The following is a 27,819-nucleotide window of genomic DNA, read 5'->3' on the forward strand; positions in this document are numbered from 1 at the left end:
TACGTTAAGTACTTAGATTACGATTTCTTTTTGAAATGATATCTTCTTTTTTTTCATTCCAAAGTGTTTTCTTCACCTTTTCAGTACACAATGCGGCACTTTTAAATCTTTTCATGTGTGTTTCGCTGTGCGGAACATTTGCAAGCTAGGCTAGAGATGGGACACCACCGTACCTACTTTTCGAATAATATTGAAACATTTTAAGTTTGTAAAATATTGTTGACTAAATTGTCACTTTTTGTTGCCATAGGAAAGAATTGAATCGGAATCGGAACTGAACTTGGAAGAACCAGCCACAGCGATGGACTTAGAAGGACAATCTACATCTACAAGTTTTGCAAAAGAACAACCCATAACTTCGACGCCGAAACGCTCTAAATCCGGAATAGAAGCTTCTTTTGCAAAAATCTTAGAATATAGCTCTGGTGGTACGAAAAATAATCAAATCACTCAAGCGATTGCAGAAATGGTGTGTCGTGATAGTTTTCCTTTTAAATTGGTTGAAGGTGAAGGTTTCAAAAAGCTCATGAAACTAGTTGCGCCATTATACAAAGTTCCATGCAGAAAAACTATTACAAACTTAATTGACAGTAAATATGAAGAGAAAAAAGCCCTTATTATAAAGAAGTTAGGATCCATAAACAACCTGTGCCTTACTATTGATGAATGGAAAGATTTACAAATGAAGAGCTATACGAGTATGGGTGTGACAGTCCATTATATTGAAAACTTTGAAATAACTTCTTTCAATATTTCTTGTGATCCACTCTCAGAAAGACACACTGGTGAATATCTATCAATTATCATAAAAAATATTTGCAAAGAATGGCAAATACCTGACGAAAAAGTAGTTTCTGTCACGACTGACAATGCGCCAAACATTGTGAAGGCCGTAGAAATAGTTTTTGGACGAGCAAAACATATTCGCTGCATGGCGCATACGTTAAATTTAGCTGTTGATAATGCGGTCACTGAACCAGCAATGAAAAACTTCCTGGAAAAAGTTAGAAGAATCGTTACGTGGTTTCATCAGGGTGGCGTTGGCTCTGATGAATTAAGAAAAGCCCAAAATGTACCCGATGGTAAAATAAAAGGTTTGATTGGAGACATTTGCACTCGCTGGAACTCGCAGCTATTTATGATCGAAAGATTCATTTTAATGAGCAGCGTTATTGGTTCAATTTTAATTAATCACGAGAATGCCCCACCTATGGTCCAAGCCAGCGACATTATGATTGTTAAGTAGACTGTGTGTTGAAGTTAAATTAAACGACGCTAAATACAAGTATAAAAATGTATTTAATTACTTTAGATTTAGATTACAGCGAAATAATTATGTGACGAATTAAACAAGCGCGCGTGCGGCGGCGGCGGAGTCGGTCGAGAAGTGGGCGGGTCCCGCGCAGCGCGGCGCTCCTGTCATCTGGCTCTTTGTATCGCGCATGCGCGCGCGTGTTGGTGTTGCCAACATTCTGCCGGGGCCAAGAGTGAGGGCCTCGTCATGGGCATTGTGTGAAGGCCATCTGTATTCTGAAATGGCTATCAGTATTCTGAAGTATCTCTCCCTATCCATCCATAGGGAAGGCCCGTGCCCCAGCAGTGGGGACGTTAATGGGCTGATGATGATGATGATTCTGAAGTAGCTCTCTGCTTTCTGATGTAGCTGTCTGCATTCTGAAGTAGCTCTCTGCTTTCTGATGTAGCTGTCTGCATTCTGAAGTAGCTCTCTGCTTTCTGATTTAGCTGTCTGCAAGTCATCTGTGTTATGAGCCGGGTCATTTGTGCCGGGGGCCAAGTGTGAGAGCCTCGGTCATGTAAGAGGGCATATTCGATTGAAGGCCCTTCTTATGGTGCCTGCTTGGGTTTTGATATCTGCAACTCTCGCGACGTCGTCTGCTCCAGGGTGAAGGTGTATTATTCTGCCCAGGGTCCAGCGGGCTGGCGGGGCGTCCTCCTCCTTGACGACGACCAGCATGCCCTCCTCCAGTTGTCCACGAGATTGCTGCCATTTGGACCGCGTTTGGAGCTGTGAAATGTATTCTTTGTAGTAGCGGTTCCAAAAGTGTTGACGTAGCTGTTCAACTCGCTGGTATCTCGGCAGACGCAGCGGGTTGCAGCCAGTGATCTGCGGGTGAGGAATCACAGTTAGAGATCGTCCAATTAAGAAATGAAAAGGTGTGAGGGCTGTAAGATCTGACGGATCGGAAGAGAGAGGCGTCATGGGCCTAGAGTTGAGAATGCCTTCAATCTGAACTAGTACTGTGTACATCTCTTCATACGTAAGATGGGCTAAGCCTAGGACACGTTTTAAATGATGCTTTGTGGACTTCACAGTACTCTCCCACAGTCCACCGAAGTGGGGAGTGTATGGAGGGATGAAATGAAAAGTAATGCCTTGCTCTGCTGCACTGCTGTGTATTGCATTCTGATTATCTGTAAAGAACTTTGCAACGACATTTGAAGCACCTACAAAGTTGGTACCATTATCTGAATAAATGTGAGAAGGCCTGCCACGACGACTAATGAACCTATTCAATGCAGCTAAATAGGCTTCCTTAGTCAAGTCGGTAACCAACTCCAAATGTACGGCTTTCACTGCAAAACATACAAATTCACATATGTATGATTTTATTAATTGACTACCGCGACCCTTACGGTTACTGATCATGATTGGCCCGGCGTAGTCTACCCCGACGTGTGTGAATGCGAAGTCTGAATGCATGCGTGGTTCTGGTAAGTTACCCATGATAGGTGTAACTGGTTTTGCTTGATATCTTTTACATGTGACACATGTATGTACTGTTTTTCTAGCTAAATTGCGGCCACCGAGAGGCCAGTATGTCTCGCGTATGGTGGCGAGTAGAAGCTGAGGGCCTGCATGAAGAAGTGCTCTGTGATAAGAATTAAAAATTAGTTTGCAAATGTAATGATTAGATTGTAATAACATTGGAAACTTTTTGTCGTATGAAAATCGCGAGTTCGCGAGTCTGCCGCCCACGCGAATGACACCGCGACCATCCATGAAAGGATGCAATGAGTGAAAGTTATGTTTAACTGGAAGTTTATTATGCAGAAGAGACTGATATTCATCTGGAAAAGAATGCAATTGTGAAACTTTCACTAATTGAAATTTTGCCTGATTAAGTTCTGATGTTGTTAATGTTGTATAGTTGCGTTTGTTGTGAAGTTTTTGTTTACAATTGTTAATGAATCTTAATATTACGCTGTAATGCGTGTTAATTTTGAGAAGTCTGAATAGTTGTAAATAAATGAATTTTTATCTACTTGCATGCAACAATGTTCTGTGTTTGTGTGGTTTTTTGTTTCTGGTAGGTCAGACTCGCTGAGGTGCCCGGGTGATGTGGGCCAGCTGTTTTCATCATACCTAAGAAACTCGGGACCTGAAAACCACATGTCTGAATGTATGAGTTGAGTCGCTGTGAGACCACGAGATATGAGATCTGCGGGGTTCTGTTTCGTGGGTACATATCGCCATGTGTGATGGCCTGTTGTTGTTGTTGTTGTTGTTGTTGTTGTTAATGTTGAATAATTAAGTTAAAATGTTCAATTCTGTAGTTTACGTTTTGAAAGTAATTCCGTACTACGTGTATGTATTTATTATCGTTTGAGGATTGTTAATTCTGTAAACAATTTTACCGTTTTTAAACCGCCTACAAAAGAAAATAAATCGTCAAATCGTAAAGTACATATTCGAATTGAGTTTCTACTATCTGAAAATAAAATGAGTTAAGACACTGAAAATACATATAAGTGTAGTAAGACCACGGTAACGTGATCATTAACTAACATACGGATACCTGGATATACATAAAGCTGCCTCAGGTACATGCTCTATAAATAAAACAACCATTGAAATAATAAATAATAAGTATATTGGTTACTTACTCTAAATTTCCAAAACGCACGCGTGCTCAAACACAAGTGTACACGTGTTCAAAATGGTACGTCTGCCTTCGATGCGTGCTCGAATCAAAAAGAGCCCAATGAAAGACAAACACGCCTTTTTATACCCTTTCTCCTAGTGTTGCCATATGAAGGCAACACAAATTCGCACAAAATTACAGAAAACCTAACATTCGACCATCCTGACGTCGTGCATGTCCTCATGCACGTAGACAAAACGTCTAATGTTCAAACCTAACATTCGGCGGGCCAAGTGATTCCACACTCATCGAGAACAGTTACAAAGCTTCACTTAAAATCTAAAAGTACAACGACATATAATCACATTTACGGGGTGAAACATCAGCTCTTCTTTCTAATCATAATATAAAGCTATTCAAGTTGTCAATAGTTCGCAAACCCTTCCTTCTCACGAACTATTGCAAAGCAATTGAGTGTGAACCTTCTTTCTCACACTTGTAATTATCGTATACAAACCTTCCTTCTTATATACGATAATTAAAATAATCATAATATAAAGCTACTCAAGTTGTCAATAGTTCGCAAACCCTTCCTTCTCACGAACTATTGCAAAGCAATTGAGTGTGAACCTTCTTTCTCACACTTGTAACTATCGTATACAAACCTTTCCTTCTTATATACGATAATTAAAATAATCATAATATTACAAAGCTATTCAAGTTGGCAATAGTTCGCAAACCCTTCTTTCTCACGAACTATTGCAAAGCAATTGAGTGTGAACCTTCTTTCTCACACTTGTAACTATCGTATACAAACCCTTCCTTCTTATATACGATAATTAAAATAATCATAACATTATAAAGCTATTCAAGTTGGCAATAGTTCGCAAACCCTTCTTTCTCACGAACTATTGCAAAGCAATTGAGTGTGAACCTTCTTTCTCACACTTGTAACTATCGTATACAAACCCTTCCTTCTTATATACGATAATTAAAATAATTGTGAACCCTCCTCACAAAATTGAAAGTCACCTTAACTAAATAGCTATGAGCCCTCCTTCTCAAGCTATTACTAAATACACATCTTACAGTTTCATCCAACAAACAGTACCTCTACTTACTTTCTTTTGATTGTATATAATAATGACACAATCAGTCATCTTCATCACTACTTTCTTTATCATCATTAACGTGAATCCAGGGTGACATTCGATTTGTTAAATGAAGTAGTCATCAATCCCAACAAATTCAAACTCAAAAATATGTTTATTCAGTAGGTAACATTGTTACACTTTGAATCGTCAATTTTTACATCTTTAAGGGATTCCCGAACTGACAATAAAGTATAATTTTGCGTTTCGCATACTATTTCGTTCAACATAGGATTAATTTCCGCATCCATCTGAAGTCCAAACATTACCTCAGTCCGTCCCGTTGTCTTCCGACGGGTGTTGTTCATGCCCCATTGGACTCTACCTATCTTGTCATCCCAGACGTTCTTGTCAAAATTAAGATTTTGCGCAGTTAACGACCCTAACCCTTTCAGGCCGAGAAAAAAAAATATCTGTGCAGCTGGTTTTGATGATAGATTCTAAGTATCTGAGTATAAAGTGGTCCTAGAAAAATAAAAATAAAATTCCCCCCTCTCCCCCCCCTGAGAAAACCCCATGTCACGATAGTGCGATATCGGCTTTACTTTGTCTACCTCAATTTTTCTAGGTATACATTTGCTATCTGTAATTTTGTAATTTTAAAGGAATTAAAAAGACTTGTTTAGTCGTAATTATTTATTAGTTTCTGTAATTAAATTATATTTTAATAAATCAACATAATTTTTAAACATTTCTTCTTGAGATCAATAATTTTATAAACATTTTGGTTTAATCACTTTGTAATAAAATCTTAGAAAACTTATCTTCTATTTATTGCTTATGAAATAACGTGAAACAGTTGCCTTTTCTGTTAAGACAAAGGTACACGTTGCATTTTTCACATCTTATCTTGGATCGGCTTGAACAACCTTCCATTCTACAGGAACGAGGGTTTTCGATCTCGTCAAAAACCGGAAAATGTTCGTAACCGTCATGACGTTTCGCCTCTGAAGGTACATTCGATGGACGGTATCTCTTCGCTAGAATATTTGGGTCGTCATTTTCTGGAGCTTGGACCTCTATCCCTTCCATGTTTTCGTCAGCATCTTGTTCTGGTCTCGGACGATCAGGTGTGTTTGTAAGGCCATCAGCTACTTGCAATTTGAATTGAAGCAAGTCAAAGACTTGACCTCTATGTATGCGAGCCGTCTCAGAGTGTATTTTATGTAAACGCCAAGCATTTGCGACTGCGAGATCAAAAAAATGTAAGATGACCTTCAACGTCCACTTCCGGGTCTTCATGAAGGTTCGATAATATTCGATTGATTGGTCGAGGACGTCAACTCCTCCCATGTTCCGGTTATAATTAGCAATGATAAGGGGTTGCTTGACGTCTATAAATGCATTCCTCTTTTTGTCCCATCGTTTCACGAATACATGGTTGTCAGCCGAGGTGCAATTGGACGCCGCTAAAACTGATTTATTGTCCATCCAGTGCACAACTACCAACCCATTATTTACGAACTGTTCTGAATCTCCTCGGTTCATTTCACGATCCTTTTTAAAAGTTATGTGTTTTCTGTCAGGTATTCTATTCATCATCACCGTTCCTGTGCCGTGTAAGCCGTTTTGAGACAAATTTTCCAAGAGAGGTATGGACGTGAAATACCGATCGAAGTAAATGCAACTTCCTGGGGGAATGGATTTAGAAAGATGTAAGATAACTGATGCACCCACACCCAGCGATTTATCAGTAAATGTAGATTGAGCTCCTTGATAGACTTCAAAGTCAAGCATTAGACCATCGTTCGTTGTGGCAACAAAGGCTTTCAATCCGGTGGGTCGAGGCTTCGACTTTATGACTTGGCGTAAACCTTTTGGGCACACGCCGCAGAAAGGGATCATCTGCTCATCTATGGAATAGTAACCTGGTTGCCGTTCTATTTTGTTACATGCGTTTTTTACCTGATTCAATACCGGTTGTACTTTCCATAGACTGTTTTTGTTACCCACCGGGGCGACTTCCTCTTCCACTACATGAAAACTTGTGCGCAACAGCTTTAGTCGATCTCTTGGAATAACATCTGCTACTAAAGCCAGTCTCATTTCTTTCCTCCAATACATATGGATCCGTGGGTAAGGTATACAACCCATTATAAAATGTACACCGAGGAACTTCTTCATTTCTACAGCACTGGTATGTAAAAGCCTCCCTGTTTTCCTTAAATGATAGTTATTCGTACAGAAAGCAGCTTTTTCATAAAATGCATCGTCAAAATAGTCCTGAAAGTACTCTAAAGGCGTTCTGATGGTCTGTTGTTCTCGTGACGGAAAAGTGTGTTCTTTTTGTTCAAACGGAATACATTTCCATAGCCTTCGCCTAGACGGATCCCTGTCACGTTGAGCAACCTCGGACTGAGCGAGATCACTGCGTGGCGGATTATCAGCTGAGTCAGGCAGCTGATTATTTCTACTAGTGCGTTGCCTCTTGCTGTACTGAGAAGTGTCACGAGATGTGCTCGATGCGCTTGAAGAACGGTCAGATAGATGATGTCCGCGAATTACAGTGCGGCCACGTTGAGAAACACCACGCTTTCGTTGCGAAACCCCTCGAGCACTTTGTGAAACTTTGCGACCACGTTGAGATCCAGCACATACTGCATTCGGCCTAGAAGGTATTCTTTCAGGTCCCTGAATGTTGATAGTTTCATCTTCTTGCTCGCTGTTAGAACTTTCGTCATCAGAATACGACAGGCCCGCCACCCGATCTGGTACAGCATCAATGCTTTCCTCTTCATGAGTTTCTTCATCTCCTAGATCTTCTATCTCAGACTCGTTCCCATCTCCTATCAACTCAAGTAAGTACTCTGAGGTTAATTTTTTTTCTGCAAAAAAAAATAAAAGGATTTATAGCAATTTAAAACATAAAAAAAATGATTTCATTCTCATTGAGCAAAAAAAATTGATAGATGCGATAAAGCCGAACTCGCACTATCGTGCATGTTTGATTTGACATTCCGATATCTTCGTGTCCGATGAAAGTATGGACTCAGCTATAGTTGTCTAATTAACTTAACCTAATCACCTTTTAAAATCACACAAACAATCTAGTCATTCACTGTTAAACATATTGTTAATCATTACTTACTTTTCCCACGCGCGTCGACCACGTGCACCGCCATCTTGGAATGTGTCGTGATCCGCAACAATTTCACTCAGGTCTAAAATTCGTGGCTATGTTCGTTCTGCGCTAGACGCACCATCGTGTGGTACCGTCCTGGTCCCCTAAAGTTGATTGAGCGCGCGAAAATTTTTTTTTAAAGTTGAACGCACGATCGTGTAGTAGCGTCGTGAAAGGGCTAACATCGTGCGATTACACTGCTCTACTTGTCCATTGGACCTAGGACTTGCAACTGCGTTCAACACGTGTCTAATACCTTTATCCGAGCAAAACGTTTGAACACGTACGATGTGAAGAAAGTACCGCGGTCGCTAATAATTCGATCTGGGTTTCTGAACGTATAGAAAATATCTTCTAATTCTCGCGTTGTTGTAACTGTTTTTGGTATTTCTGACTGGCCTGATAAATTTAAATTTCGTAAAGGCATCTACGACTACCAATAGGTAAGAGTTTTCCTCTCTTTGATCGCACAAAAAGGTCCAAGGTGATTGATGTACAGGGTGTGAAAAGGCACCTCGACTTTTCGTTTACGTGGAATAGGCCCTCATTTGAATTAGTTTTCTGTTATGTACTTTAACCCATCTGCATCAATATCAGTGGTAAGAAATTCCCGAATGCGACCCAGTTCACTATCACCTAATTGAAGAGTCTACAACCTGTCCCCCTCATTGATTGACATAACCGTCGGGTAAAGACCAGCGTCAATTTCCATTGAACTAAGATCCTCAATTGGGTTCCGAAATAGAAGGTCCACGTGCGACATTTTCGTGCCAGCACGATATTCAAAAAGCAAAAACAGCCACCAGCGGGCAATACGTCTAACCAAATCGCGTTTGGAAAGCATGGAGCGTAACGCACTACAATCGGTCATGATTTTGAAATTCTGACCCAGAAGATAAACCCGAAACTTTTGAGCGAACTTACTACCTACAGCAAGAGTCTCAAGTTTATAAACCTTTTCTCTTCTGGAGATGTCTGGCGACTATAGTACGCTACGGGATGGTAGGTGTCGTTTCCATTACGTCGCTGCATCAATATTCCACTGACGCCCACTTCACTGGCGTCAGTGTGCAACTGTGTTTCGGCGGTCGGGTCGTAAATGGCTAAGATTGGCCTATCTATCAGACTACTCTTGAGATCAACAAATGCGGCTTCTTGTTCCTCAGTCCAACACCATTCCACATCCTTCTTGAGCAACTTATTCAACGGATGTGATAAAGACGCGTAACTCCTTATAAATTTTCCGAAAATATCCTACTAGTCCCAGAAATTGGCGGACGGAATGTGGACTGGTGGGACGAGGAACATCAAACACTGACTGTGTCTTTTTGTCAGCCGGCCGCACCCCAGCAGCGCTAATATCATAACCCAAATAGTTAATAATTCTGCTGTAAGAAATTACATTTTGCCAAATTCAGAGTTAGGCTTGCCTTTTCTATCAACTGTAAAGCCCCTTTCTTACCTATCCAAACACTTTTCTACATCCTTTTCGTAAGTTAATACGTCATCGATGTAAGCAGTAGCTTCTGAGAACCTAGCGGAAACCAATACCTTATTCATCAGCCTTTGAAATACAGCTGGTTCGTTAGCCAACCCAAACGGCATACGATTAAATTCATATTGGTCGTCTGGGGTGATAAAGGAAGTTAAGGGTTTCGATTCTTCTGCAATAGGCACCTGGTAGTATCCAGATGCCAGATCCAAAGTTATAAAGTAGGCCTGCCCCACTAATCGAGCAATCTCGTCTTCAATCACTGCCATCAGGTACCTTATCTTAACTGTCATTGAATTCAGAAACCTATAATCAACACAGAGCCTTTGTTTACCGTCCTTCTTACGAACCAACATAATTGGACTCGCATATTCCGATACAATTTCTCGTACAATCCCCGCATTCATCATCTCACCAACCATTTCTCTTACTTGTTGTCGTTCCTTGTGCGACAATATGTAAGGCCGGTAAACCACAGGACGCTCAATATTCAATTCAATTTTCATTTCAGTCATATTTGTACATCCCAACTCCTCTAATGATTGCGCGAAGCAATGCTTGTATTCGTTCAAAATGTTAAAATAGACATCGTTTATGTGGCTCTTCAAGCGTTTTTGCTAAAGTTAACATCTTTAGGCTCTATACCTAAATGCTCGCCAACGAGGTCTGTGGGTGATGTACAAATATGATTGACAATCTGAACTCTATTTCATCTACCTATAATATCACCTTCATCAATATAACAAAAGCTGACAATGGGGTAATATGAACAAAGAGCTGACCTTCCTCTACTTTGTATAACCCGCCGGCTATCGTGAATTCTCGGTTTGGCTTCCCCACGACTCTTCCGCTAAGCCTAACATATCAATTAATCACAACATCAGTACGAGCTCTGATAATCGCCTCTCCACTCAATCTTGCGCATGAAGCGGAGACGACCTTTACACTCGCAGTATCACCACTACCACCGTTAGCAAAAGGGAATTCATCATCATAATAAAACCTCAATTCGTTGGCATTCTTGAATACCAGCACCTGCTTCTGTTCGGTGAAGGACTGTCCTACTAATATCGGACAATTGAGCAGATTACTGTCAACCACGTGACACAAAACATCCGCACTAACACCGTCGATGCATAAATTAACCTGTGTCCTGCCCATGGACAAAATAAAATTACTACCAAAACTTTTAATGGAGTCGGGGGTTGATCACAAGTCTACCCCAAAATCAGTGTCGTTGTTTGTTTTATGAGCGAAACTTCGCTACCGAAATCTATAAACGATATCATAGAGGTGTCATTTACCCTAACTGTATTGAAATATTTTGAGCCCGACTTAGAGGTAAGTATGCGCATGATTTTAGGAATGTTACCTAGATTATCACGGTTTTCAAAAAAAAGGGACTCTGCAAGTTTCCATTTTATGACCGAACCTACGACATCCTGTACATTGGACCAGAGGTTTGGGGCATTTAAGATACGGGTAACCTTTTTCCCTACAGTTAAAACAAAATAATTTGTAACTTGAATTTTTTTTTGAAGTCTTAACTGATTTATCCCTATTGTCATTATTACTTCCCGCTGTGGATTCAGTCGACTACTTTGTTTTATTAAAATGAAAGCGATCGGGCGGCGGTTGGTTCTCCTTATTACTCATCAGAAAATGGAGTTGATCAGGCTGCGTACATCGTAACGCTTATCGCTGGATCTAATTGTCTTGTCACTTAATCCGTGGATAATGCAGTCCACGGCTCGTTTCCCTTCGATGTCACACCGGTTCACGATGGCTAATTCTTCATAATAATAAACCTCTAGCGGTTCACCAAACCTACTCTTTCGCCTAAGCGTATCCTCCAGGGATTGGCCATAATCATGTTCAAAAGAAAATGCGTCTAACCACTTTTGCTGCCATTCTGCCCAGCTGTACAAAATAGAATTGAAGCTTTCATACCAAACTTTGGCCAACTCCTGCAGTTTCTGCATTGCGAAGTGGATAACGGTTGTTCTCATCCCATCCGTAAACAGTGGCACACTCATTAACTTTCTTTAACCAAGTATCAATCTTTTGACTTTTCGATGAGGGTCCAAATTCGGGTAACATGGTTCATAATACTACTGGAAGGATGTGATGTGGCGACTGCTGTCGGATTAGGTTAAGATCTTAAGTTAACTAATGATTCAACAATATTAAGAACATCTTTAGATGAAAATGTAGGGCTATCTGACCTTTCTATTCCCTTAGCTGCCGACGAACGTCGCACCTCCTGCCCTTCGCCGCGACGTCGTTGGCTGTGTCGCTCGTTGTGCCGACGCGTGAAGCGACGTCTCTCTCCGGCTGCACTCCCGGCTCTCTCTCCGGCTGCGCTCCCGGCTCGGCTCGGCTCGGCTCGGCTCGGCTCGGCTCGGCTCGGCTCGTCTCGGCTCGTTTCGGCTCGTCTCGGCTCGTCTCGGCTCGGCTCGGCTCGTCTCGGCTCGTCTCGGCTCATCTCGGCTCGTCTCGGCTCGTCTCGGCTCGGCTCGGCTCGTCTCGGCTCGTCTCGGCTCGTCTCGGCTCGTCTCGGCTCGGCTCGGCTCGGCTCGGCTCGGCTCGGCTCGGCTCGGCTCGGCTCGGCTCGGCTCGTCTCGGCTCGTCTCGGCTCGTCAGTCGTCTTCGTGGAACGATCTCGTCTTCAAGAGGCATAATCTGGAACTCGAAAACATTGGAACATGTAAATATTCTTCAGATAACCCTATATGTATATATTTATACAGATATATTTCCAAAGTAAAATATCTCAAAAACGGTGTATCCTGATTAACACATATGGATACGATCCCACTTCTGAAATGTAGTAAGACCACGGTAACGTGATCATTAACTAACATACGGATACCTGGATATACATAAAGCTGCCTCAGGTACATGCTCTATAAATAAAACAACCATTGAAATAATAAATAATAAGTATATTGGTTACTTACTCTAAATTTCCAAAACGCACGCGTGCTCAAACACAAGTGTACACGTGTTCAAAATGGTACGTCTGCCTTCGATGCGTGCTCGAATCAAAAAGAGCCCAATGAAAGACAAACACGCCTTTTTATACCCTTTCTCCTAGTGTTGCCATATGAAGGCAACACAAATTCGCACAAAATTACAGAAAACCTAACATTAGTACAATTATTAACGAAAAATAGATTTATACTTAGATAGTAATAGCATAAACGTTATGATTTAAAACTATGCATTGTTATTATAGACGCTAAGCACGGAGGCTTATAGTATGTATTAGACTTATATTTTAAATAAGAAATGATATATGAATATATGCAAATTAGTCTTCAAATGCCCTTAATAGGGTCAGGTGCGCACCTATTTAGATTAATTTTATAAATGCTTAAAAATAATTCGATTAACTTCAAGCTTAAACAAACATTACATCATATTTTACTAAGTGAGTTAAAAAAAATGTTCGATAATAGTAGTGATTTTCAAACCAAGAGTCACTTTCATATATTTTTAAAATAAATCGTAAATACCTCTTCTTCCTTCTTGATAAAATTTAAAATAATGTGGTAGCCGCATCTGAACCGAATTTATAAAATGTTGTTAACCACTTTTCCGTAATGACAAACTCGCAAGCCGATGATTTCGCACAACTCCCGGCTGCCTCCTCATCAGACACCATCTACACCATCACCCGGCTGCCTGCATCTTATCTCCTCTTATCTCCGACTCGAACAATACTCCGCTGGATGGCTCTCTGATCTTCCTTAATTCCGTCTTCCATCACCATAAGTTGATTACCGCACCACATTTTTACTTATTATATTTATTTAATTTTGCCAGATGTCCAAATCTTCTTGTATTTATTTGGTATTTCTTTTCTTGATTAGTAGCTATGTTATTTTATTTTAAGTAATCTAAATTATTAGTATCCTATATTTTCTTATGTATTAAAACTTAATTTTAAGTGCACTTTATGGTTTAATTGTTCTTTGTGGGTCCCATATTTGTTTTATATGTTTAGGTTTACTATTTTATGATTAGTGTTTATTTATAGCTTTTCACACTTTTCACATTTCACTCATTTCTAACTCGTGCGCAGCGCCGCCGTAAGGCAGCACTGGCAGGGTCGCCATGCACTGTGGGACGCCGGAGTTGTGGAGTTAAATAAGAGACGTGTGTCTTCTAAGACGGTCGTTTATTGTCTGTTGTTGGATATGATATATAACACAGATATGTATATAACATAGGTGTGGAGGTACACACTACAGTGGTTTGAATTTCATTAACTCTATGACTTACAAATGCATTTAACTTGTGAGGTGATGACTTTATCCATGATACTGCTCAACTGCTTTAAGAAAGTAGTTAAACAAAAACTTTACAAAAAAGGTTATTATAAAGTTAGTGATTATTTAGAAGATATGAATGCATGGGATTAACTGTCTGAGAACTGATATTAGGCAGCTAAATTACTCAATTGTATATCAATATTTTATGTTTATTTTTATTTTTTTTAAAAGAACGTCTAGGGCCCTGTGCCGAGGTTTTTCTTGCAGCTTCTTTTCCCCGGCTATACAGGTTGTGAGAAGCTGCAGTAGTTTTAGGCGGATGAGACGTTCGTTATGTAAAAATTGACGATTCAAAGTGTAACTATGTTACCTACTGAATAAAGATATTTTTGAATTTGAATTGAATTTGAATAGGGTGATCATTGAATCACTCCAAAAATAGCAATTTGAAATAATCTGTGGATTACGAATAGAGTCAATGACCTTCTTGTATAATCTAACAGCTGTGAGTGCTGCACAGAGCTCCAGGCGTGGGATAGTTAAGCTCTTTAAGGGAGCTACTCTGCACTTGGCTATGAATAGTCGTGCACACGCAGCGCCGTTAGGGTCCTGCGTGCGCACATACACGCATGCTCCGTAAGCGCTCCGTGAAGCATCACAGAATATGTGTAGTTTTGCATTGTTCTGTGAACTAAAAACATATCTGGGTATTATAAGCTGTTTTAAAGCTGCTAAGGAGTCTACGAACGCCTTCCACTGTTTCTGAATGTCATGTGGGATGTATGAATCCCACTGAATATTCTGTAACCACATATTTTGCATTAATAGTTTAGCTTCTAAAACTGAAGGACTTATGAGACCTAATGGGTCGAATATCTGTCCTATGGTGGAGAGAATTTTACGTTTGGTGATTTTATCATGGTCTGTGTTTTTTATTTGCGTAGTGTACGTTATAGTGTCATGTTTAAGATTCCAATAAATACCTAATGTTTTAGATGCCTCCTTGTTACCCAAATTGACTGTGTGATGTGGAGAGTCTGATGATAACTGTGCCTTTTGTAATATGTCAGGGTGGTTGGACTGCCATTTTCGAAGAGGAAATTGTGCTGACTTTAATGCATTATTTACTTCTTGAATTATGTGTGTAAGGCGTGTCTCATTATCAGACCCAGTGAGTAGGTCATCACAGTAGAAATCACGCATTATCACCTCTGAGATTTCCTTGTCCTGTTGACAGTCCAGCCCCACCTGTTTCAAGCAACGTGTGGCGAGAAAAGGTGCTGATGCTGTACCATAAGTGACCGTGTTTAGTGTATACGTGCCAAGTGGATGGGATGGGTCAAAACGAAAAACAATTTGTTGTAAAGGCCGTTGTATCTGTCTGACTTGTATCTGTCGATACATTTTTTCGATGTCAGCTGATACTATATATTTATGTTGTCTAAACCTGATTAGTATTGATGTGAGATCATCTTGCACTACGGGACCTATCATTTGAATATCATTAAGTGATATTTTGTTTGATGTTCGTGCGGAACCATCAAACACTACTCTGAATTTTGTAGTTGTGCTTTCCTCACGTATTACACCATGATGTGGTAAGTAATAGGAGGGTTTTTGTCTGTCTGTCTGTATGTTTTTAGTCATGTGCCCTGTATCAATGTACTCCTGCATGAAGTCTACATATTCCTGTCTGTATAGTGGGTCTGAGCTGAATCGTTTTTCTATGTTAAGAAAACGCTGCTTGGCCTGATAATATGAATTCCCTAGGCAATCTGGTGACTGCTTAAAAGGAATGTTCACTGTGAACCTGCCTGTCTCATCACGTGTTGTGGTTGTGGAGAATATGTCTTCACATGTCTGAATATCTGGTGATGAGGTTTCTGAAGTGTCTGTGATGTTTTCTAACTCCCAGAAGCGAGTTAACTGATCTGAAATCTGACTAACAAAAAAACATGTGTTGTTTTTGTTAGGTTGACTGATACCATCTATAGGTAAACAGCCTGAGATTAGCCATCCCAGTTCTGTTTCCTGTAAGACTGGTTGGTGTTTACCTAGTGACAACCTTCCTGTCCGTATTACTTGCCAGAATATTTCTGAGCCAAGTAATATGTCAATCGGAGCAGGAATATTGAAGTCTGGGTCTGCTAAGTGTATGTGTTGTGGGATGTTAATCATCTGCCTGTCAATGTATGCACTAGGAAGTGAATTTGATATCTGATTGACTACTAGACATGTTGTTTCTGTTTCGTAACAATTGTGTGCTGACTTTATTTGTATAGTGGTGCTTTTGTTTATGTTTATGCTCTGATTAGTGATACCTGTCACTGTAGTCTCAATGCTATGAAGAGGTAAATTTAATTTTGAACACAGATGTCTTGTGATATAGCAAGAGGTGCTACCAGTGTCGAGTAAGGCTCGTGCAAGGTGAGGCACACCATCTCTATCATAGACATTAATTTGTACAGTTGACAGTAACACTGATTTGTTTTGTGTGCTTGTAAGTGTGACTGGTGTGTTTTTTGTTCGTTCTAAATGTAAGAGTGTGTTGTGTTTCTGATTACAATATTTGCATGCTCCTCCTTTGCAATGTTTACTATCATGTCCTGGATGTAAACAATTGTAACAAACTTTCTGCCTTTCTGCTTCTTTTAATCTGCCTTCAATTGTCATGTCTCTAAATGTTTGACAAGAAAATAAGAAATGTTTTTGTCTGCATAAGGAGCATGTAGGTAATTGTACTGTGTAAGTATTTTTACTACTACCCTGCTTGGCAAATGTATCATTTTTATTTAATTGAGGAGTGTTTTTATTATTTACTAGCTTTTGCCCGCGACTTCGTCCGCGTGGCGTGTTATATAAGAGAGAGATCTTTGTGTGTGTGGGAGTGCATACTTATGCAGTTTAGATTTTTTCATACAATTTTTTTCCTAATAACTCCCATTTTTCAAAATATTACAGCCAAAAATAAACTTTATATTTACTAAGGTATGCATGCATGCTAGATTGAATTAATTGATTGAATTGATTTTTTTTTAATTGATTGTTCATTGAGTTTTAATTTTAATACACACTTCCTCTCTTCCCTTCAACTATGCTGTGCCCTACAGGGTCCATGTTTTAGTTCCTATGCCTATGTAACACCCCATTGTACTACATGGAATGCAATAAATAATTTAATTGAATTGAAAACATCTATCTTACGCGGTTTCGATTTTTTCATACAAATGTTTTTTTCCCGTTAACTCCCGTTTCCGTGGGAATTTTGCAATAACCTGTTGCAACTAAGCTTTAAGTTAACTAAGGTACCTGCATGCCAAATTTCAAGCGTCTAACTTAAGCGGTTTAGATTTTTCATACAAAAGGATTTTCCCGCTAATTTCCGTTCCCGTGGGAATTCCGGGAATTCCTTTCTTAGTGTACCTCTACGGTACCTAAGCTATGTCCCTTCCAAATTTCAAATGCCTACGTTTAGCCGTTCAGGCTGTGCGTTGATATGTCAGTCACTGAGTCAGTCAGTTTCTCCTTTTATTTAGATTTGATTTTTTTCATACAAATGTTTTTTCCCGCTAACTACCGTTCCCGTGGGAATTTTGTAATATCCTGTTGCAACTAAGCTTTAAGTTTACTAAAGTACCTGCATGCCAAATTTCAAACGTCTAACTTGAGTGGTTTAGATTTTTCATACAAAAGGATTTTCCCGCTAATTCCCGTTCCCATGAGAATTTCGGGAATTCCTTTCTTAGTGCACCTCTACGGTATCTAAGGTACCTGCGAGCCAAATTTCAAACATGTAACTTGAATGGTTTAGATTTTTCATACAAAAGGATTTTCCCGTTAATTCCCGTTCCCGTGGGAATTTCGGGAATGCCTTTCTTAGTGCACCTCCACGGTACCTAAGGTACCTGCATGACAAATTTCAAACGTCTAACTTGAGTGGCTTAGATTTTTCATACAAAAGGATTTTCCCGCTAATTCCCGTTCTCGTGGGAATTTCGGGAATTCCTGTCTTAATGCACCTCCTCGGTACCTAAGGTACCTGCATGACAAATTTCAAACGTCTAACTTGAGTGGTTTACATTTTTCATACAAAAGTATTTTCCCGCTAATTCCCGTTCCCGTGGGAATTTCGGGAATTCCTTTCTTAGTGTACCTCTACGGTATCTAAGGTACCTGCATGCCAAATTTCAAACGTCTAACTTGAGTGGTTTAGATTTTTCATACAAAAGGATTTCCCTTCACTACTCTGCTCCTATTGATTGTAGCGTGATGAAAAGTATACTATAACCTGTCCAAGAGTGTGAAGAATAATTGTACCAAGTTTCATTAAAATCCGTCCAGTAGTTTTTGTTTCTATAAGGAACATACAGACAGACAGACAGACAGACAGACAGACAGACAGACAAAAATTTTACTGATTGCATTTTTGGCATCAGTATCGACCACTTATCATCCCCTGATAGTTATTTTGAAAAAATATTTAATGTACAGAATTGACCTCTCTACAGATTTATTATAAGTATAGATATTGGAGTCCCGTAAAGTTTCCAATAAGTCAGCGCGGTTTTTTAAGAATTTATAAAAAAAATCAAGTTTGGGCATATCTGTTAGTGTATTTTTGTGTTCCTCCCAGTGTCTGAGTGTTGTTGAATCTAATTTACTTGCTGCTAAATAAATGATTAGTGTATCCCAATGCTCTGTATGTTCACCAAGCGTGGCTAAAGCTCTGAGGTTTTTCTGTATAGTGTCCAATAACATTCTCAATAATTCTGCTGATTCTTGGCGAATGTTAGCTATACTAAAAAGTGCCTGAATGTGATTGCCTATAAGCTGACGTTTGTTGTCATAGCGCTCACATAAAAGTTCCCATGCCACTTCAAAATTTTCACCAGTCATTTCCTATGACTTGATGACTAATGAGGCACTGCCTGATAATGATGCACGAAGGTAATGATATTTCTGAATGTTATCTAGTGTGCTGTGTTTGTTAATAAGAGATTGAAAAGTGTCCCTATACTCAAGCCAATCATGAAAGTCTCCGGAGAAGTGTGGTAAGTCAATTGTGGGCAATTTAATAAATGATTTGGTCCCACCTGATTTGTCAGTGTCCGACATAGATTTGGTTACCGCTTTGTCATGTCTGGAAACTAATTCAGTCGCTTGGGCTACTAGAGGGTGGTAGACATTCTCGAACCTCTCACGTTCCGGGTCTGGCAGGTCTTCGTTCCATTCTGAAATATCCACAAGGGATTCTATTAAAGTTTGTGTTTCGTTAAAGGTGTTGTATATTGGTTTGAATACTGATAAGGTAAACGCTCCTATTAACGCCACCCAAAAATCGACATCGTTTACCGCCACCTTTTTTAAATTGCGGATATTTTGAATTGTGTCCGAGATAGAAAATTGATTCAAATGTCAAAAGATACATGTATTAATTGACTATGAAACGAACATACCCCTGAGCGTGGGCAACAACAGTCTAATTTGTGATTGGTCTGTAAGTGTGCAGTGTCCGCGCAAGCAACGCGCTCCATACAAGCCACTACTGAAATGCATAAGCATACAACATTTTTTTCTTAAGGTTTTGTGTCCGATGAAACATAATTTTTCTTCATTTTAGTAATTATAACTACTTGTTAATACGTTTAAGAACTGAGAAAGCATGCTATATTTGATATTTGTGTTAGTTTTAAATGATTAATTTGAGTTTTAAAATGTGGCGGTGATAGAAGCATACATTTGCAGTTTGGTTACTATTACCGCCACCTATGGCGGCGATCGATATTTGTATGATATTTGTATTTTTTTATTATTTAAGGTAACATGCCCAATCATTCATAATGTTATCATCTTATTTTATAGTATGGTTCATGAACTATATTAAAATCTATTAACGCCACACATTTGGTGGAATTCAAGTATCCTGTGCTGCATATAAGTTAATGTATTTTTTTAAGAAATGTATGAACAAGTAGTTGAAGTAATTATGAATTTCTAATTTAAATACTTTAGATATTTATTAAAATATGCTTTGAAACTGGTTATTACATACGTAGCTCTCATTTTAAATATTTATTTGTTTTCTTAAGGCAAATTTTTATGTGGCGGAAATTGAAACACAGAAATTACATACATGTTTCTATTACCGCCACCATAGATTCCCTCTTATGATTTATAGACAGGGTGATGCATTATTCTTCGGACTGACAGAGACGGACGGACAGACCGAAACGGACGGTCAGATAGAGACAGACGGACGGACAGACCGAAACGGACGGACAGATAGAGACAGAAGAACAGACAGAGACAGAAGAACAGGCAGAGACAGACGGACGGACAGAGACAGACGGATAGACAGAGACAGAAGGACAGACAGAGACAGGCGGACGGACAGAGACAGACGGACGGACAGAGACAGACGGACGGACAGAGACAGACGGATGGACAGACGGACGGACAGAGACAGACGGATAGACAGAGACAGACGGATGGACAGACGGACGGACAGAGACAGACGGATGGACAGAGACAGACGTCAATTATGTATATAAATCTATGAAACCAAAAGATTTTTCTGTAGTTTATGTCATAATTCATTTAATAAAAAAATAATAAAGTTTATTGAAAACTCCTCATACAGAATTATTTCGTCGACTCCCGAAATCCTGAGGGAGATTGGGAGTTTCTATAGACAGCTATATTCCACGAAAACATCAGGCGAAAGCATGGCTCGAGACCCTCGAGCCAAGCTTACCCGACACTACACTGAAGATATCCCGGACGTCAGCCTGTACGAGATTAGGATGGCCCTCAAACAGCTCAAAAACAACAAAGCGGCAGGAGATGACAGAATCACAGCAGAACTTCTGAGAGCGGGCGGAACGCCAATACTCAAAGCCCTCCAGAGGCTCTTCAATTCCGTCATATTTCAGGGCAAAACGCAGAGGGCATAGAGCGGAAGCGAGGTGGTCCTGTTCTTCAAGAAAGGTGATAAATCCCTACTGAAGAACTACAGACCTATCTCGCTTCTGAGCCATGTCTACAAGTTGTTTTCGAGGGTCATTACGAATCGTCTCGCTTGCAGATTTGACGACTTCCCGAACAAGCCGGTTTCCGAAAAGGCTTTAGCACCATAGACCACATCCATACGCTGCGGCAGGTTATACAGAAGACCGAAGAGTATAATCTGCCACTTTGCTTGGCGTTTGTGGACTATGAGAAAGCCTTTGATTCGATCGAGACCTGAGCGGTGTTGCAGTCTCTTCAGAGGTGGCAAGTGGACCATAGGTATATCGAAAAGCTAAGGGACCTCTACCAAAATTCCACTATGTCAGTTCGAGTACAGAACCAGAGCTCTAATCCGATCCAACTGCAGCAAGGAGTGAGACAGGGAGATGTCATCTCTCCGAAACTGTTCACTGCTGCATTGGAGGATATTTTTAAGCTTCTGGACTGGAAAGGATTTGGCAACAACATCAACGGTGAGTTCCCGACGCACCTTCGATTTTCCGATGATATAGTCCTAATGGCTGAGACCCTGGAAGAACTGAACACCATGCTCGAGCATCTCAGTAACGCATCCCAACGAGTGGGTCTTAGCATGAACATGGCAAAAACAAAAATTATGTCCAACGACCATGTCGCACTCACTCCAGTTCAGGTTGGGAACGTTACACTCGAGGTTGTAGACCAGTACATTTACCTAGGACAAATAATCCAGTTAGGTAAGTCCAACTTCGAGAAAGAGATCTCTCGTCGGATCCAACTCGGATGGGCAGCGTTCGGGAAGCTGCGGAACATCTTCTCGTCCAAAATACCAGTGTCTCAAGACGAAAGTCTTTGACCAGCCAGTGTTGCCAGTGATGACCTACGGCAGTGAGACGTGGCCGCATACTATGGGTCTCGTGAGGAGGCTCGGTGTCGCTCAGCGGGCAATGGAGAGAGCTATGCTCGGTATTTCCCTGCTTCCGCATCCGCAGGAGAACTAAAGTCACCGACATAGCTCGGAGAATTGCAAAACTCAAGTGGCAGTGGGCAGGACACATAGCGAGGAGAACCGATGGCCGCTGGGGCGGAAAGGTTCTGGAGCGGCGACCACGTGTCGGACGACGCTCAGTGGGTAGGCCCGCTACAAGGTGGACCGACGATCTGGTGAAGGTGGCGGGAAGCCGCTGGATGCGGGCAGCGCAGGACCGATCGTTGTGGAGATCCTTGGGGGAGGCCTATGCCCAGCAGTGGGCGTCATACGGCTGTTGATGATGATGATTATTGAAAACAATTCGTTTACAGTTTTTGTTGGAGCGCTGTCTTTCAAACTAGGTGAACCTGTATTTTAAGAGACAGTGCCTTCCCAATTTATGTATCTATTAACTACATTAACAGTGGTAAAAACAACTTTTTTTTTTAAATAAAGTATTTTATTGTACCTGAATAGTTGGTTAGATATCTCGTTGGCGGTATTCGATGCAGCAAAGGCGGTAATAGAAAGAAACCGCAATTTATGTGGCGGTAATAGAGGAAAGTGAGTTTTCGGACATAAAATTATTTTTTATCCAAAATATTCACTCAAAATTAAAAATTCTTAATGTATTTAGCAGAAGACAGTCATAACAATACAAATAAAATAAATAAGCTGCACTAGCAAATACAGAAGTACTTAATTTCTGAGCGGTAATCAGAGCATAGCTTAACCTGGCGGTAATAGGAGCGTTTACCTTAGTCTATTTTTTAATTCAAAAAGCTGTACATCTGTTAATGACTGACAGGAGGCAATGAGATCAATATAATTTTTGAAAATGGTCACTTTTCCTTTAAGTATACTACGTTTTCTTATTAAATCACTAGCACTTTGTTTCGACATGTTGATTTTTTTATTGTAAAATTATTGAAAATACCTGTATTACTCACTTGTCTATACTTATAATAAATCTGTAGAGAGGTCAATTCTGTACATTAAATATTTTTTCAAAATAACTATCAGGGGATGATAAGTGGTCGATACTGATGCCAAAAATGCAATCAGTAAAATTTTTGTCTGTCTGTCTGTCTGTCTGTCTGTCTGTCTGTATGTTCCTTATAGAAACAAAAACTACTGGACGGATTTTAATGAAACTTGGTACAATTATTCTTCACACTCTTGGACAGGTTATAGTATACTTTTCATCACGCTACAATCAATAGGAGCAGAGTAGTGAAGGGAAATCCTTTTGTATGAAAAATCTAAACCACTCAAGTTAGACGTTTGAAATTTGGCATGCAGGTACCTTAGATACCGTAGAGGTACACTAAGAAAGGAATTCCCGAAATTCCCACGGGAACGGGAATTAGCGGGAAAATACTTTTGTATGAAAAATGTAAACCACTCAAGTTAGACGTTTGAAATTTGTCATGCAGGTACCTTAGGTACCGAGGAGGTGCATTAAGACAGGAATTCCCGAAATTCCCACGAGAACGGGAATTAGCGGGAAAATCCTTTTGTATGAAAAATCTAAGCCACTCAAGTTAGACGTTTGAAATTTGTCATGCAGGTACCTTAGGTACCGTGGAGGTGCACTAAGAAAGGCATTCCCGAAATTCCCACGGGAACGGGAATTAACGGGAAAATCCTTTTGTATGAAAAATCTAAACCATTCAAGTTACATGTTTGAAATTTGGCTCGCAGGTACCTTAGATACCGTAGAGGTGCACTAAGAAAGGAATTCCCGAAATTCTCATGGGAACGGGAATTAGCGGGAAAATCCTTTTGTATGAAAAATCTAAACCACTCAAGTTAGACGTTTGAAATTTGGCATGCAGGTACTTTAGTAAACTTAAAGCTTAGTTGCAACAGGATATTACAAAATTCCCACGGGAACGGTAGTTAGCGGGAAAAAACATTTGTATGAAAAAAATCAAATCTAAATAAAAGGAGAAACTGACTGACTCAGTGACTGACATATCAACGCACAGCCTGAACGGCTAAACGTAGGCATTTGAAATTTGGAAGGGACATAGCTTAGGTACCGTAGAGGTACACTAAGAAAGGAATTCCCGGAATTCCCACGGGAACGGAAATTAGCGGGAAAATCCTTTTGTATGAAAAATCTAAACCGCTTAAGTTAGACGCTTGAAATTTGGCATGCAGGTACCTTAGTTAACTTAAAGCTTAGTTGCAACAGGTTATTGCAAAATTCCCACGGAAACGGGAGTTAACGGGAAAAAAACATTTGTATGAAAAAATCGAAACCGCGTAAGATAGATGTTTTCAATTCAATTAAATTATTTATTGCATTCCATGTAGTACAATGGGGTGTTACATAGGCATAGGAACTAAAACATGGACCCTGTAGGGCACAGCATAGTTGAAGGGAAGAGAGGAAGTGTGTATTAAAATTAAAACTCAATGAACAATCAATTAAAAAAAAAAATCAATTCAATCAATTAATTCAATCTAGCATGCATGCATACCTTAGTAAATATAAAGTTTATTTTTGGCTGTAATATTTTGAAAAATGGGAGTTATTAGGAAAAAAATTGTATGAAAAAATCTAAACTGCATAAGTATGCACTCCCACACACACAAAGATCTCTCTCTTATATAACACGCCACGCGGACGAAGTCGCGGGCAAAAGCTAGTCTATAATAAAATTAAAAAAAAGGTTAAGGTTTTGTGCATGAAAATGTTGTTGCAAAATGTTCTGAGCAGAATAACCAAAAAAAAAATGCAATACTTAACAAATGAAGGTGAGAGCGGCGAATGCAGTGCAGTGCAACAAGATGGCGGGCTGTTGGCGCGCGGCGTGGGCGCGGTCGCGTGGCGCAGGGGCGCAGGCGCGTGGCGTGGGCGCGTGGCGTGGGTGCGCGGGTGTCTGCCCGGGACAGGCTGGTGACGTGGCAGGGCCGTGCAGTAGCACCACAGCAAAAGCGAACACAGTGCTGTGGAATGTTGGGTGCGAGTTAATTTAATAAAAATTAGAGCCAAGCTGAGTAGGTGTTAATGGGGTTGCACATAGGTTATACGTATGAAGTATGAAATTTATTTAGCAATCTGAGGTCTGAATAAGTCTGAAAAAAGGTCTGCAAAATGTCTGAAATGGGTCTGAAAAATATCTGAAATGGGTCTGAAAAATGTCTGAATAGGTCTGAAAAATATTGTGTAGGTATTGAGATACCTAAACAAGAACACACACACTGAGTTTCTGAAAATGAGTTTGTGTCAGGGAGTAATTAATTGGAACGACTCACGACTGCTGCACCAAACCCTTAGAACAATCTTTTATTTTTTTTTTTTTTTTTATTTATTTCTTAAGGAAAGCTAACAGCACGGAATCTTAAATAAATACGTACAAACATAAGCCAGAATGAGGCCAATTATAAGCTTCCACATATAGAACTTAATTAAATCAAAAGAGAGTTAGGTCTACTTACAAAATTAAATAATGAATTTAAATACTCGCTGCTGAGTTTATCAATATAAAATTAGTTGCTTTTGGTAAATTTCGATATAAGATGTTTTTTGATGGTATATAAACTAGAATTAAATACATCAATGCTGTCATCACTGCAGAGTCGATTGAATGTAGTAGTTGCTCTCACAAGGAAGGAATTTTTCCTGTAAACAGTCCTAGCACTGGGGATCGTAAAAATTGGACGTGGTTTAAGTAGTCTGCCCGGAGCGCTGAGCCCGACTTTAGATAGGAGAAGTGGGGAGTCAGCGAGACCTCTCACAATCTTGACCAAGAGGATTACATCTGCGATGTCACGACGACTTTTTAAAGGAAGAAGATGAAATCGTGCACAACGGTCCGGATAGGCAACCCTTGGAATTTTGAATTTAAAACCAAGGTATCTCGTAAACTTCCTTTGAATCCTCTCCAATCGGTCAATATGTTCATTATAATATGGGTTCCAAATTTGTGATCCATATTCTAGTAGACTTCGGACAAATGTGCAATAAAGGATTTTTACTGTTTTCATGGAATTAAAGGCATGTGCCGACCGAACAACAAAACCAAGAGCCCTTGATGCCTTGTTCGATATATGATCGATATGTGGGATGAAGCTAAGTTCGCTATCATGAAGAATGCCTAAATCTTTAGCGATGGTTTCTGTACATAAAGGTTGGCTTTTAAGCGTATAAGAATAGTTGAGTACATTTTTCTTTTTTGTAAAATGTACATAAAAACACTTAGCTACATTTAGATCGAGTTTATTAATGGAGCAATAACCATCTAGTCTATTTAAATCAGCTTGAATGAGCAATGCGTCAGAGAGACTATTAGCAACAGCGAAGATTTTCATGTCGTCAGCGAATAAGAGATACTCCGAATTCAGAAAACACTTGTCAATATCATTAATAAAGATTGTAAATAAAAGGGGCCCCAACAGAGAGCCCTGGGGGACCCCGGAGGATACAGCTTTCCAGGAAGAACAATAGCCATTGAGGACCACAGCCTGATGTCTGTTGGAAAGATAGGACCTAAACCAATTCCACAGTATCCCTTCGATTCCTACTGACATTAACTTATGCAATAGGATGGTATGGTCAATTCGATCGAAAGCTTTTGTATAGTCAGTATAAATTACATCAATTTGATTACCTTTACACATTTGGTCTGAGAGGTAATCGTTGAACACTAATAGGTTTGAAACAGTAGAACGCGCCTTAAGAAAACCATGCTGATTAGGATTGAAGTACGGATGAAGGGCACCATAAACCTGGTCAAATACAATTTTTTCCAGTATTTTTGCAAACAGACACAACTTAGATATCGGTCTGTAGTTATCTACTTGTTCCTTGGGTCCCTTCTTGTGTATAGGAGAGATAAATGCTTCCTTCCATTTGTTAGGAACAATACCCTCATTAAGCGACCTATTGAATAAAATGGTCACAGGGAGAGCAAGTTCGGAAGCACAAGAAACAATAAATAGTGCTGGAATGGTATCCGGGCCCGCTGATTTGTTAAGATCTATAGATTTCAACATTGTAAGTACCAAGTCGTATTGCATCTCTACTTTAGTTATATGAGACGAAGATACAGGAAGCACACCAGACGGGTACGTGACCATTGAAGAATCTATATTAGAGTCGTTATTTAGGAACGTTGTATAAAAGTAAGAGGAAAATAATTCACTAATATCATCACCCCTGTCACAGGTCACGCCTGAAGGAATAATAGTTTGGGCAATCTTTTCCCCAAGATGCGGTTTCTTGTTTTTCGGACAATATTTCCAGCCTTCGAAAAAAGGCGCTCTGCCGGAGCTGAAGAAGCACTTACCATAAGGTGCTTGCAAGCTAACTTTGCAAGCTTGGGATAGGCTCCTTCATAATTTTTCCACGTAGCCAGTGGGTCACTTTTTAAGTCAGACAAGGGGGCAGCAATATATAAATCCAATTCTGATGTCCCTGCTCTTTCGCTGCGCGAAGAATTTTCAGTCATTAGCTTTTGACGATGAGCTTGCCATATGTCATCTGGATCAACTTCATCAGACGCTGAAGCTTGGCTTACAACAGGAGCAGCACCCAAATCGTTGTCGTTGGTATCATTCAAATATCGCTTTATAAAGTTTATTGTTTTAGCCAAGGCTGTCCCATCGTGCAAATGAATCTTTTTAAAGCGAGGGTCTAAGAAAGTTGCCATCGAAAACAAATGGACCTTTTGTATATTGTCAAATCTCTTCTTTATTTCGTTTAAAAGCGTATTTCTCAACTGGACAGTCAGATCATTTGTTGGAGTAATGGTCTCTAAATATTCTCTTAAGCATTTTATCATTGGCTATGGCTCATTGGTTTGGTTTTTATTGGGTATGGCTTTACTCCCACTTACGTACTTCTCGCTACTCATTTCTTCAGTGACTTTTAGGAATGGCTTTAAGATTTTTACAATTTCCTTTAGTAAATCAGAAAGCAGAGAG

The 27,819-nt window shown here is 39.9% G+C and overlaps 3 protein-coding genes across 4 annotated transcripts in view; 1 reads left to right on the top strand and 2 right to left on the bottom strand.

Moving 5' to 3' along the window:
- Positions 1–27,819, top strand: part of LOC126381525 (uncharacterized) — a 113,425-nt gene that overhangs the window by 54,836 nt on the left and 30,770 nt on the right. The window lies entirely within an intron of this gene.
- LOC126381527 (TRIO and F-actin-binding protein-like) lies at positions 1,281–12,315 on the bottom strand. Its single transcript, XM_050031013.1, has 2 exons — positions 11,874–12,315; positions 1,281–2,125 (listed from the first exon to the last, which is right to left on the bottom strand). Exons 1-2 carry the CDS (start codon positions 12,131–12,133, stop codon positions 1,915–1,917), a joined length of 471 nt encoding a protein of 156 aa, XP_049886970.1. The 5' UTR covers positions 12,134–12,315; the 3' UTR covers positions 1,281–1,914.
- Positions 5,443–8,324, bottom strand: LOC126381522 (piggyBac transposable element-derived protein 3-like). The gene is made up of 2 exons (XM_050031006.1): positions 8,124–8,324; positions 5,443–7,860 (listed from the first exon to the last, which is right to left on the bottom strand). Exons 1-2 carry the CDS (start codon positions 8,155–8,157, stop codon positions 5,807–5,809), a joined length of 2,088 nt encoding a protein of 695 aa, XP_049886963.1. The 5' UTR covers positions 8,158–8,324; the 3' UTR covers positions 5,443–5,806.

The sequence above is a fragment of the Pectinophora gossypiella genome, unplaced genomic scaffold, assembly GCF_024362695.1.
Source record: "Pectinophora gossypiella unplaced genomic scaffold, ilPecGoss1.1 Pgos_59, whole genome shotgun sequence".
Classification (NCBI taxonomy): Eukaryota; Metazoa; Arthropoda; class Insecta; order Lepidoptera; family Gelechiidae; genus Pectinophora; species Pectinophora gossypiella.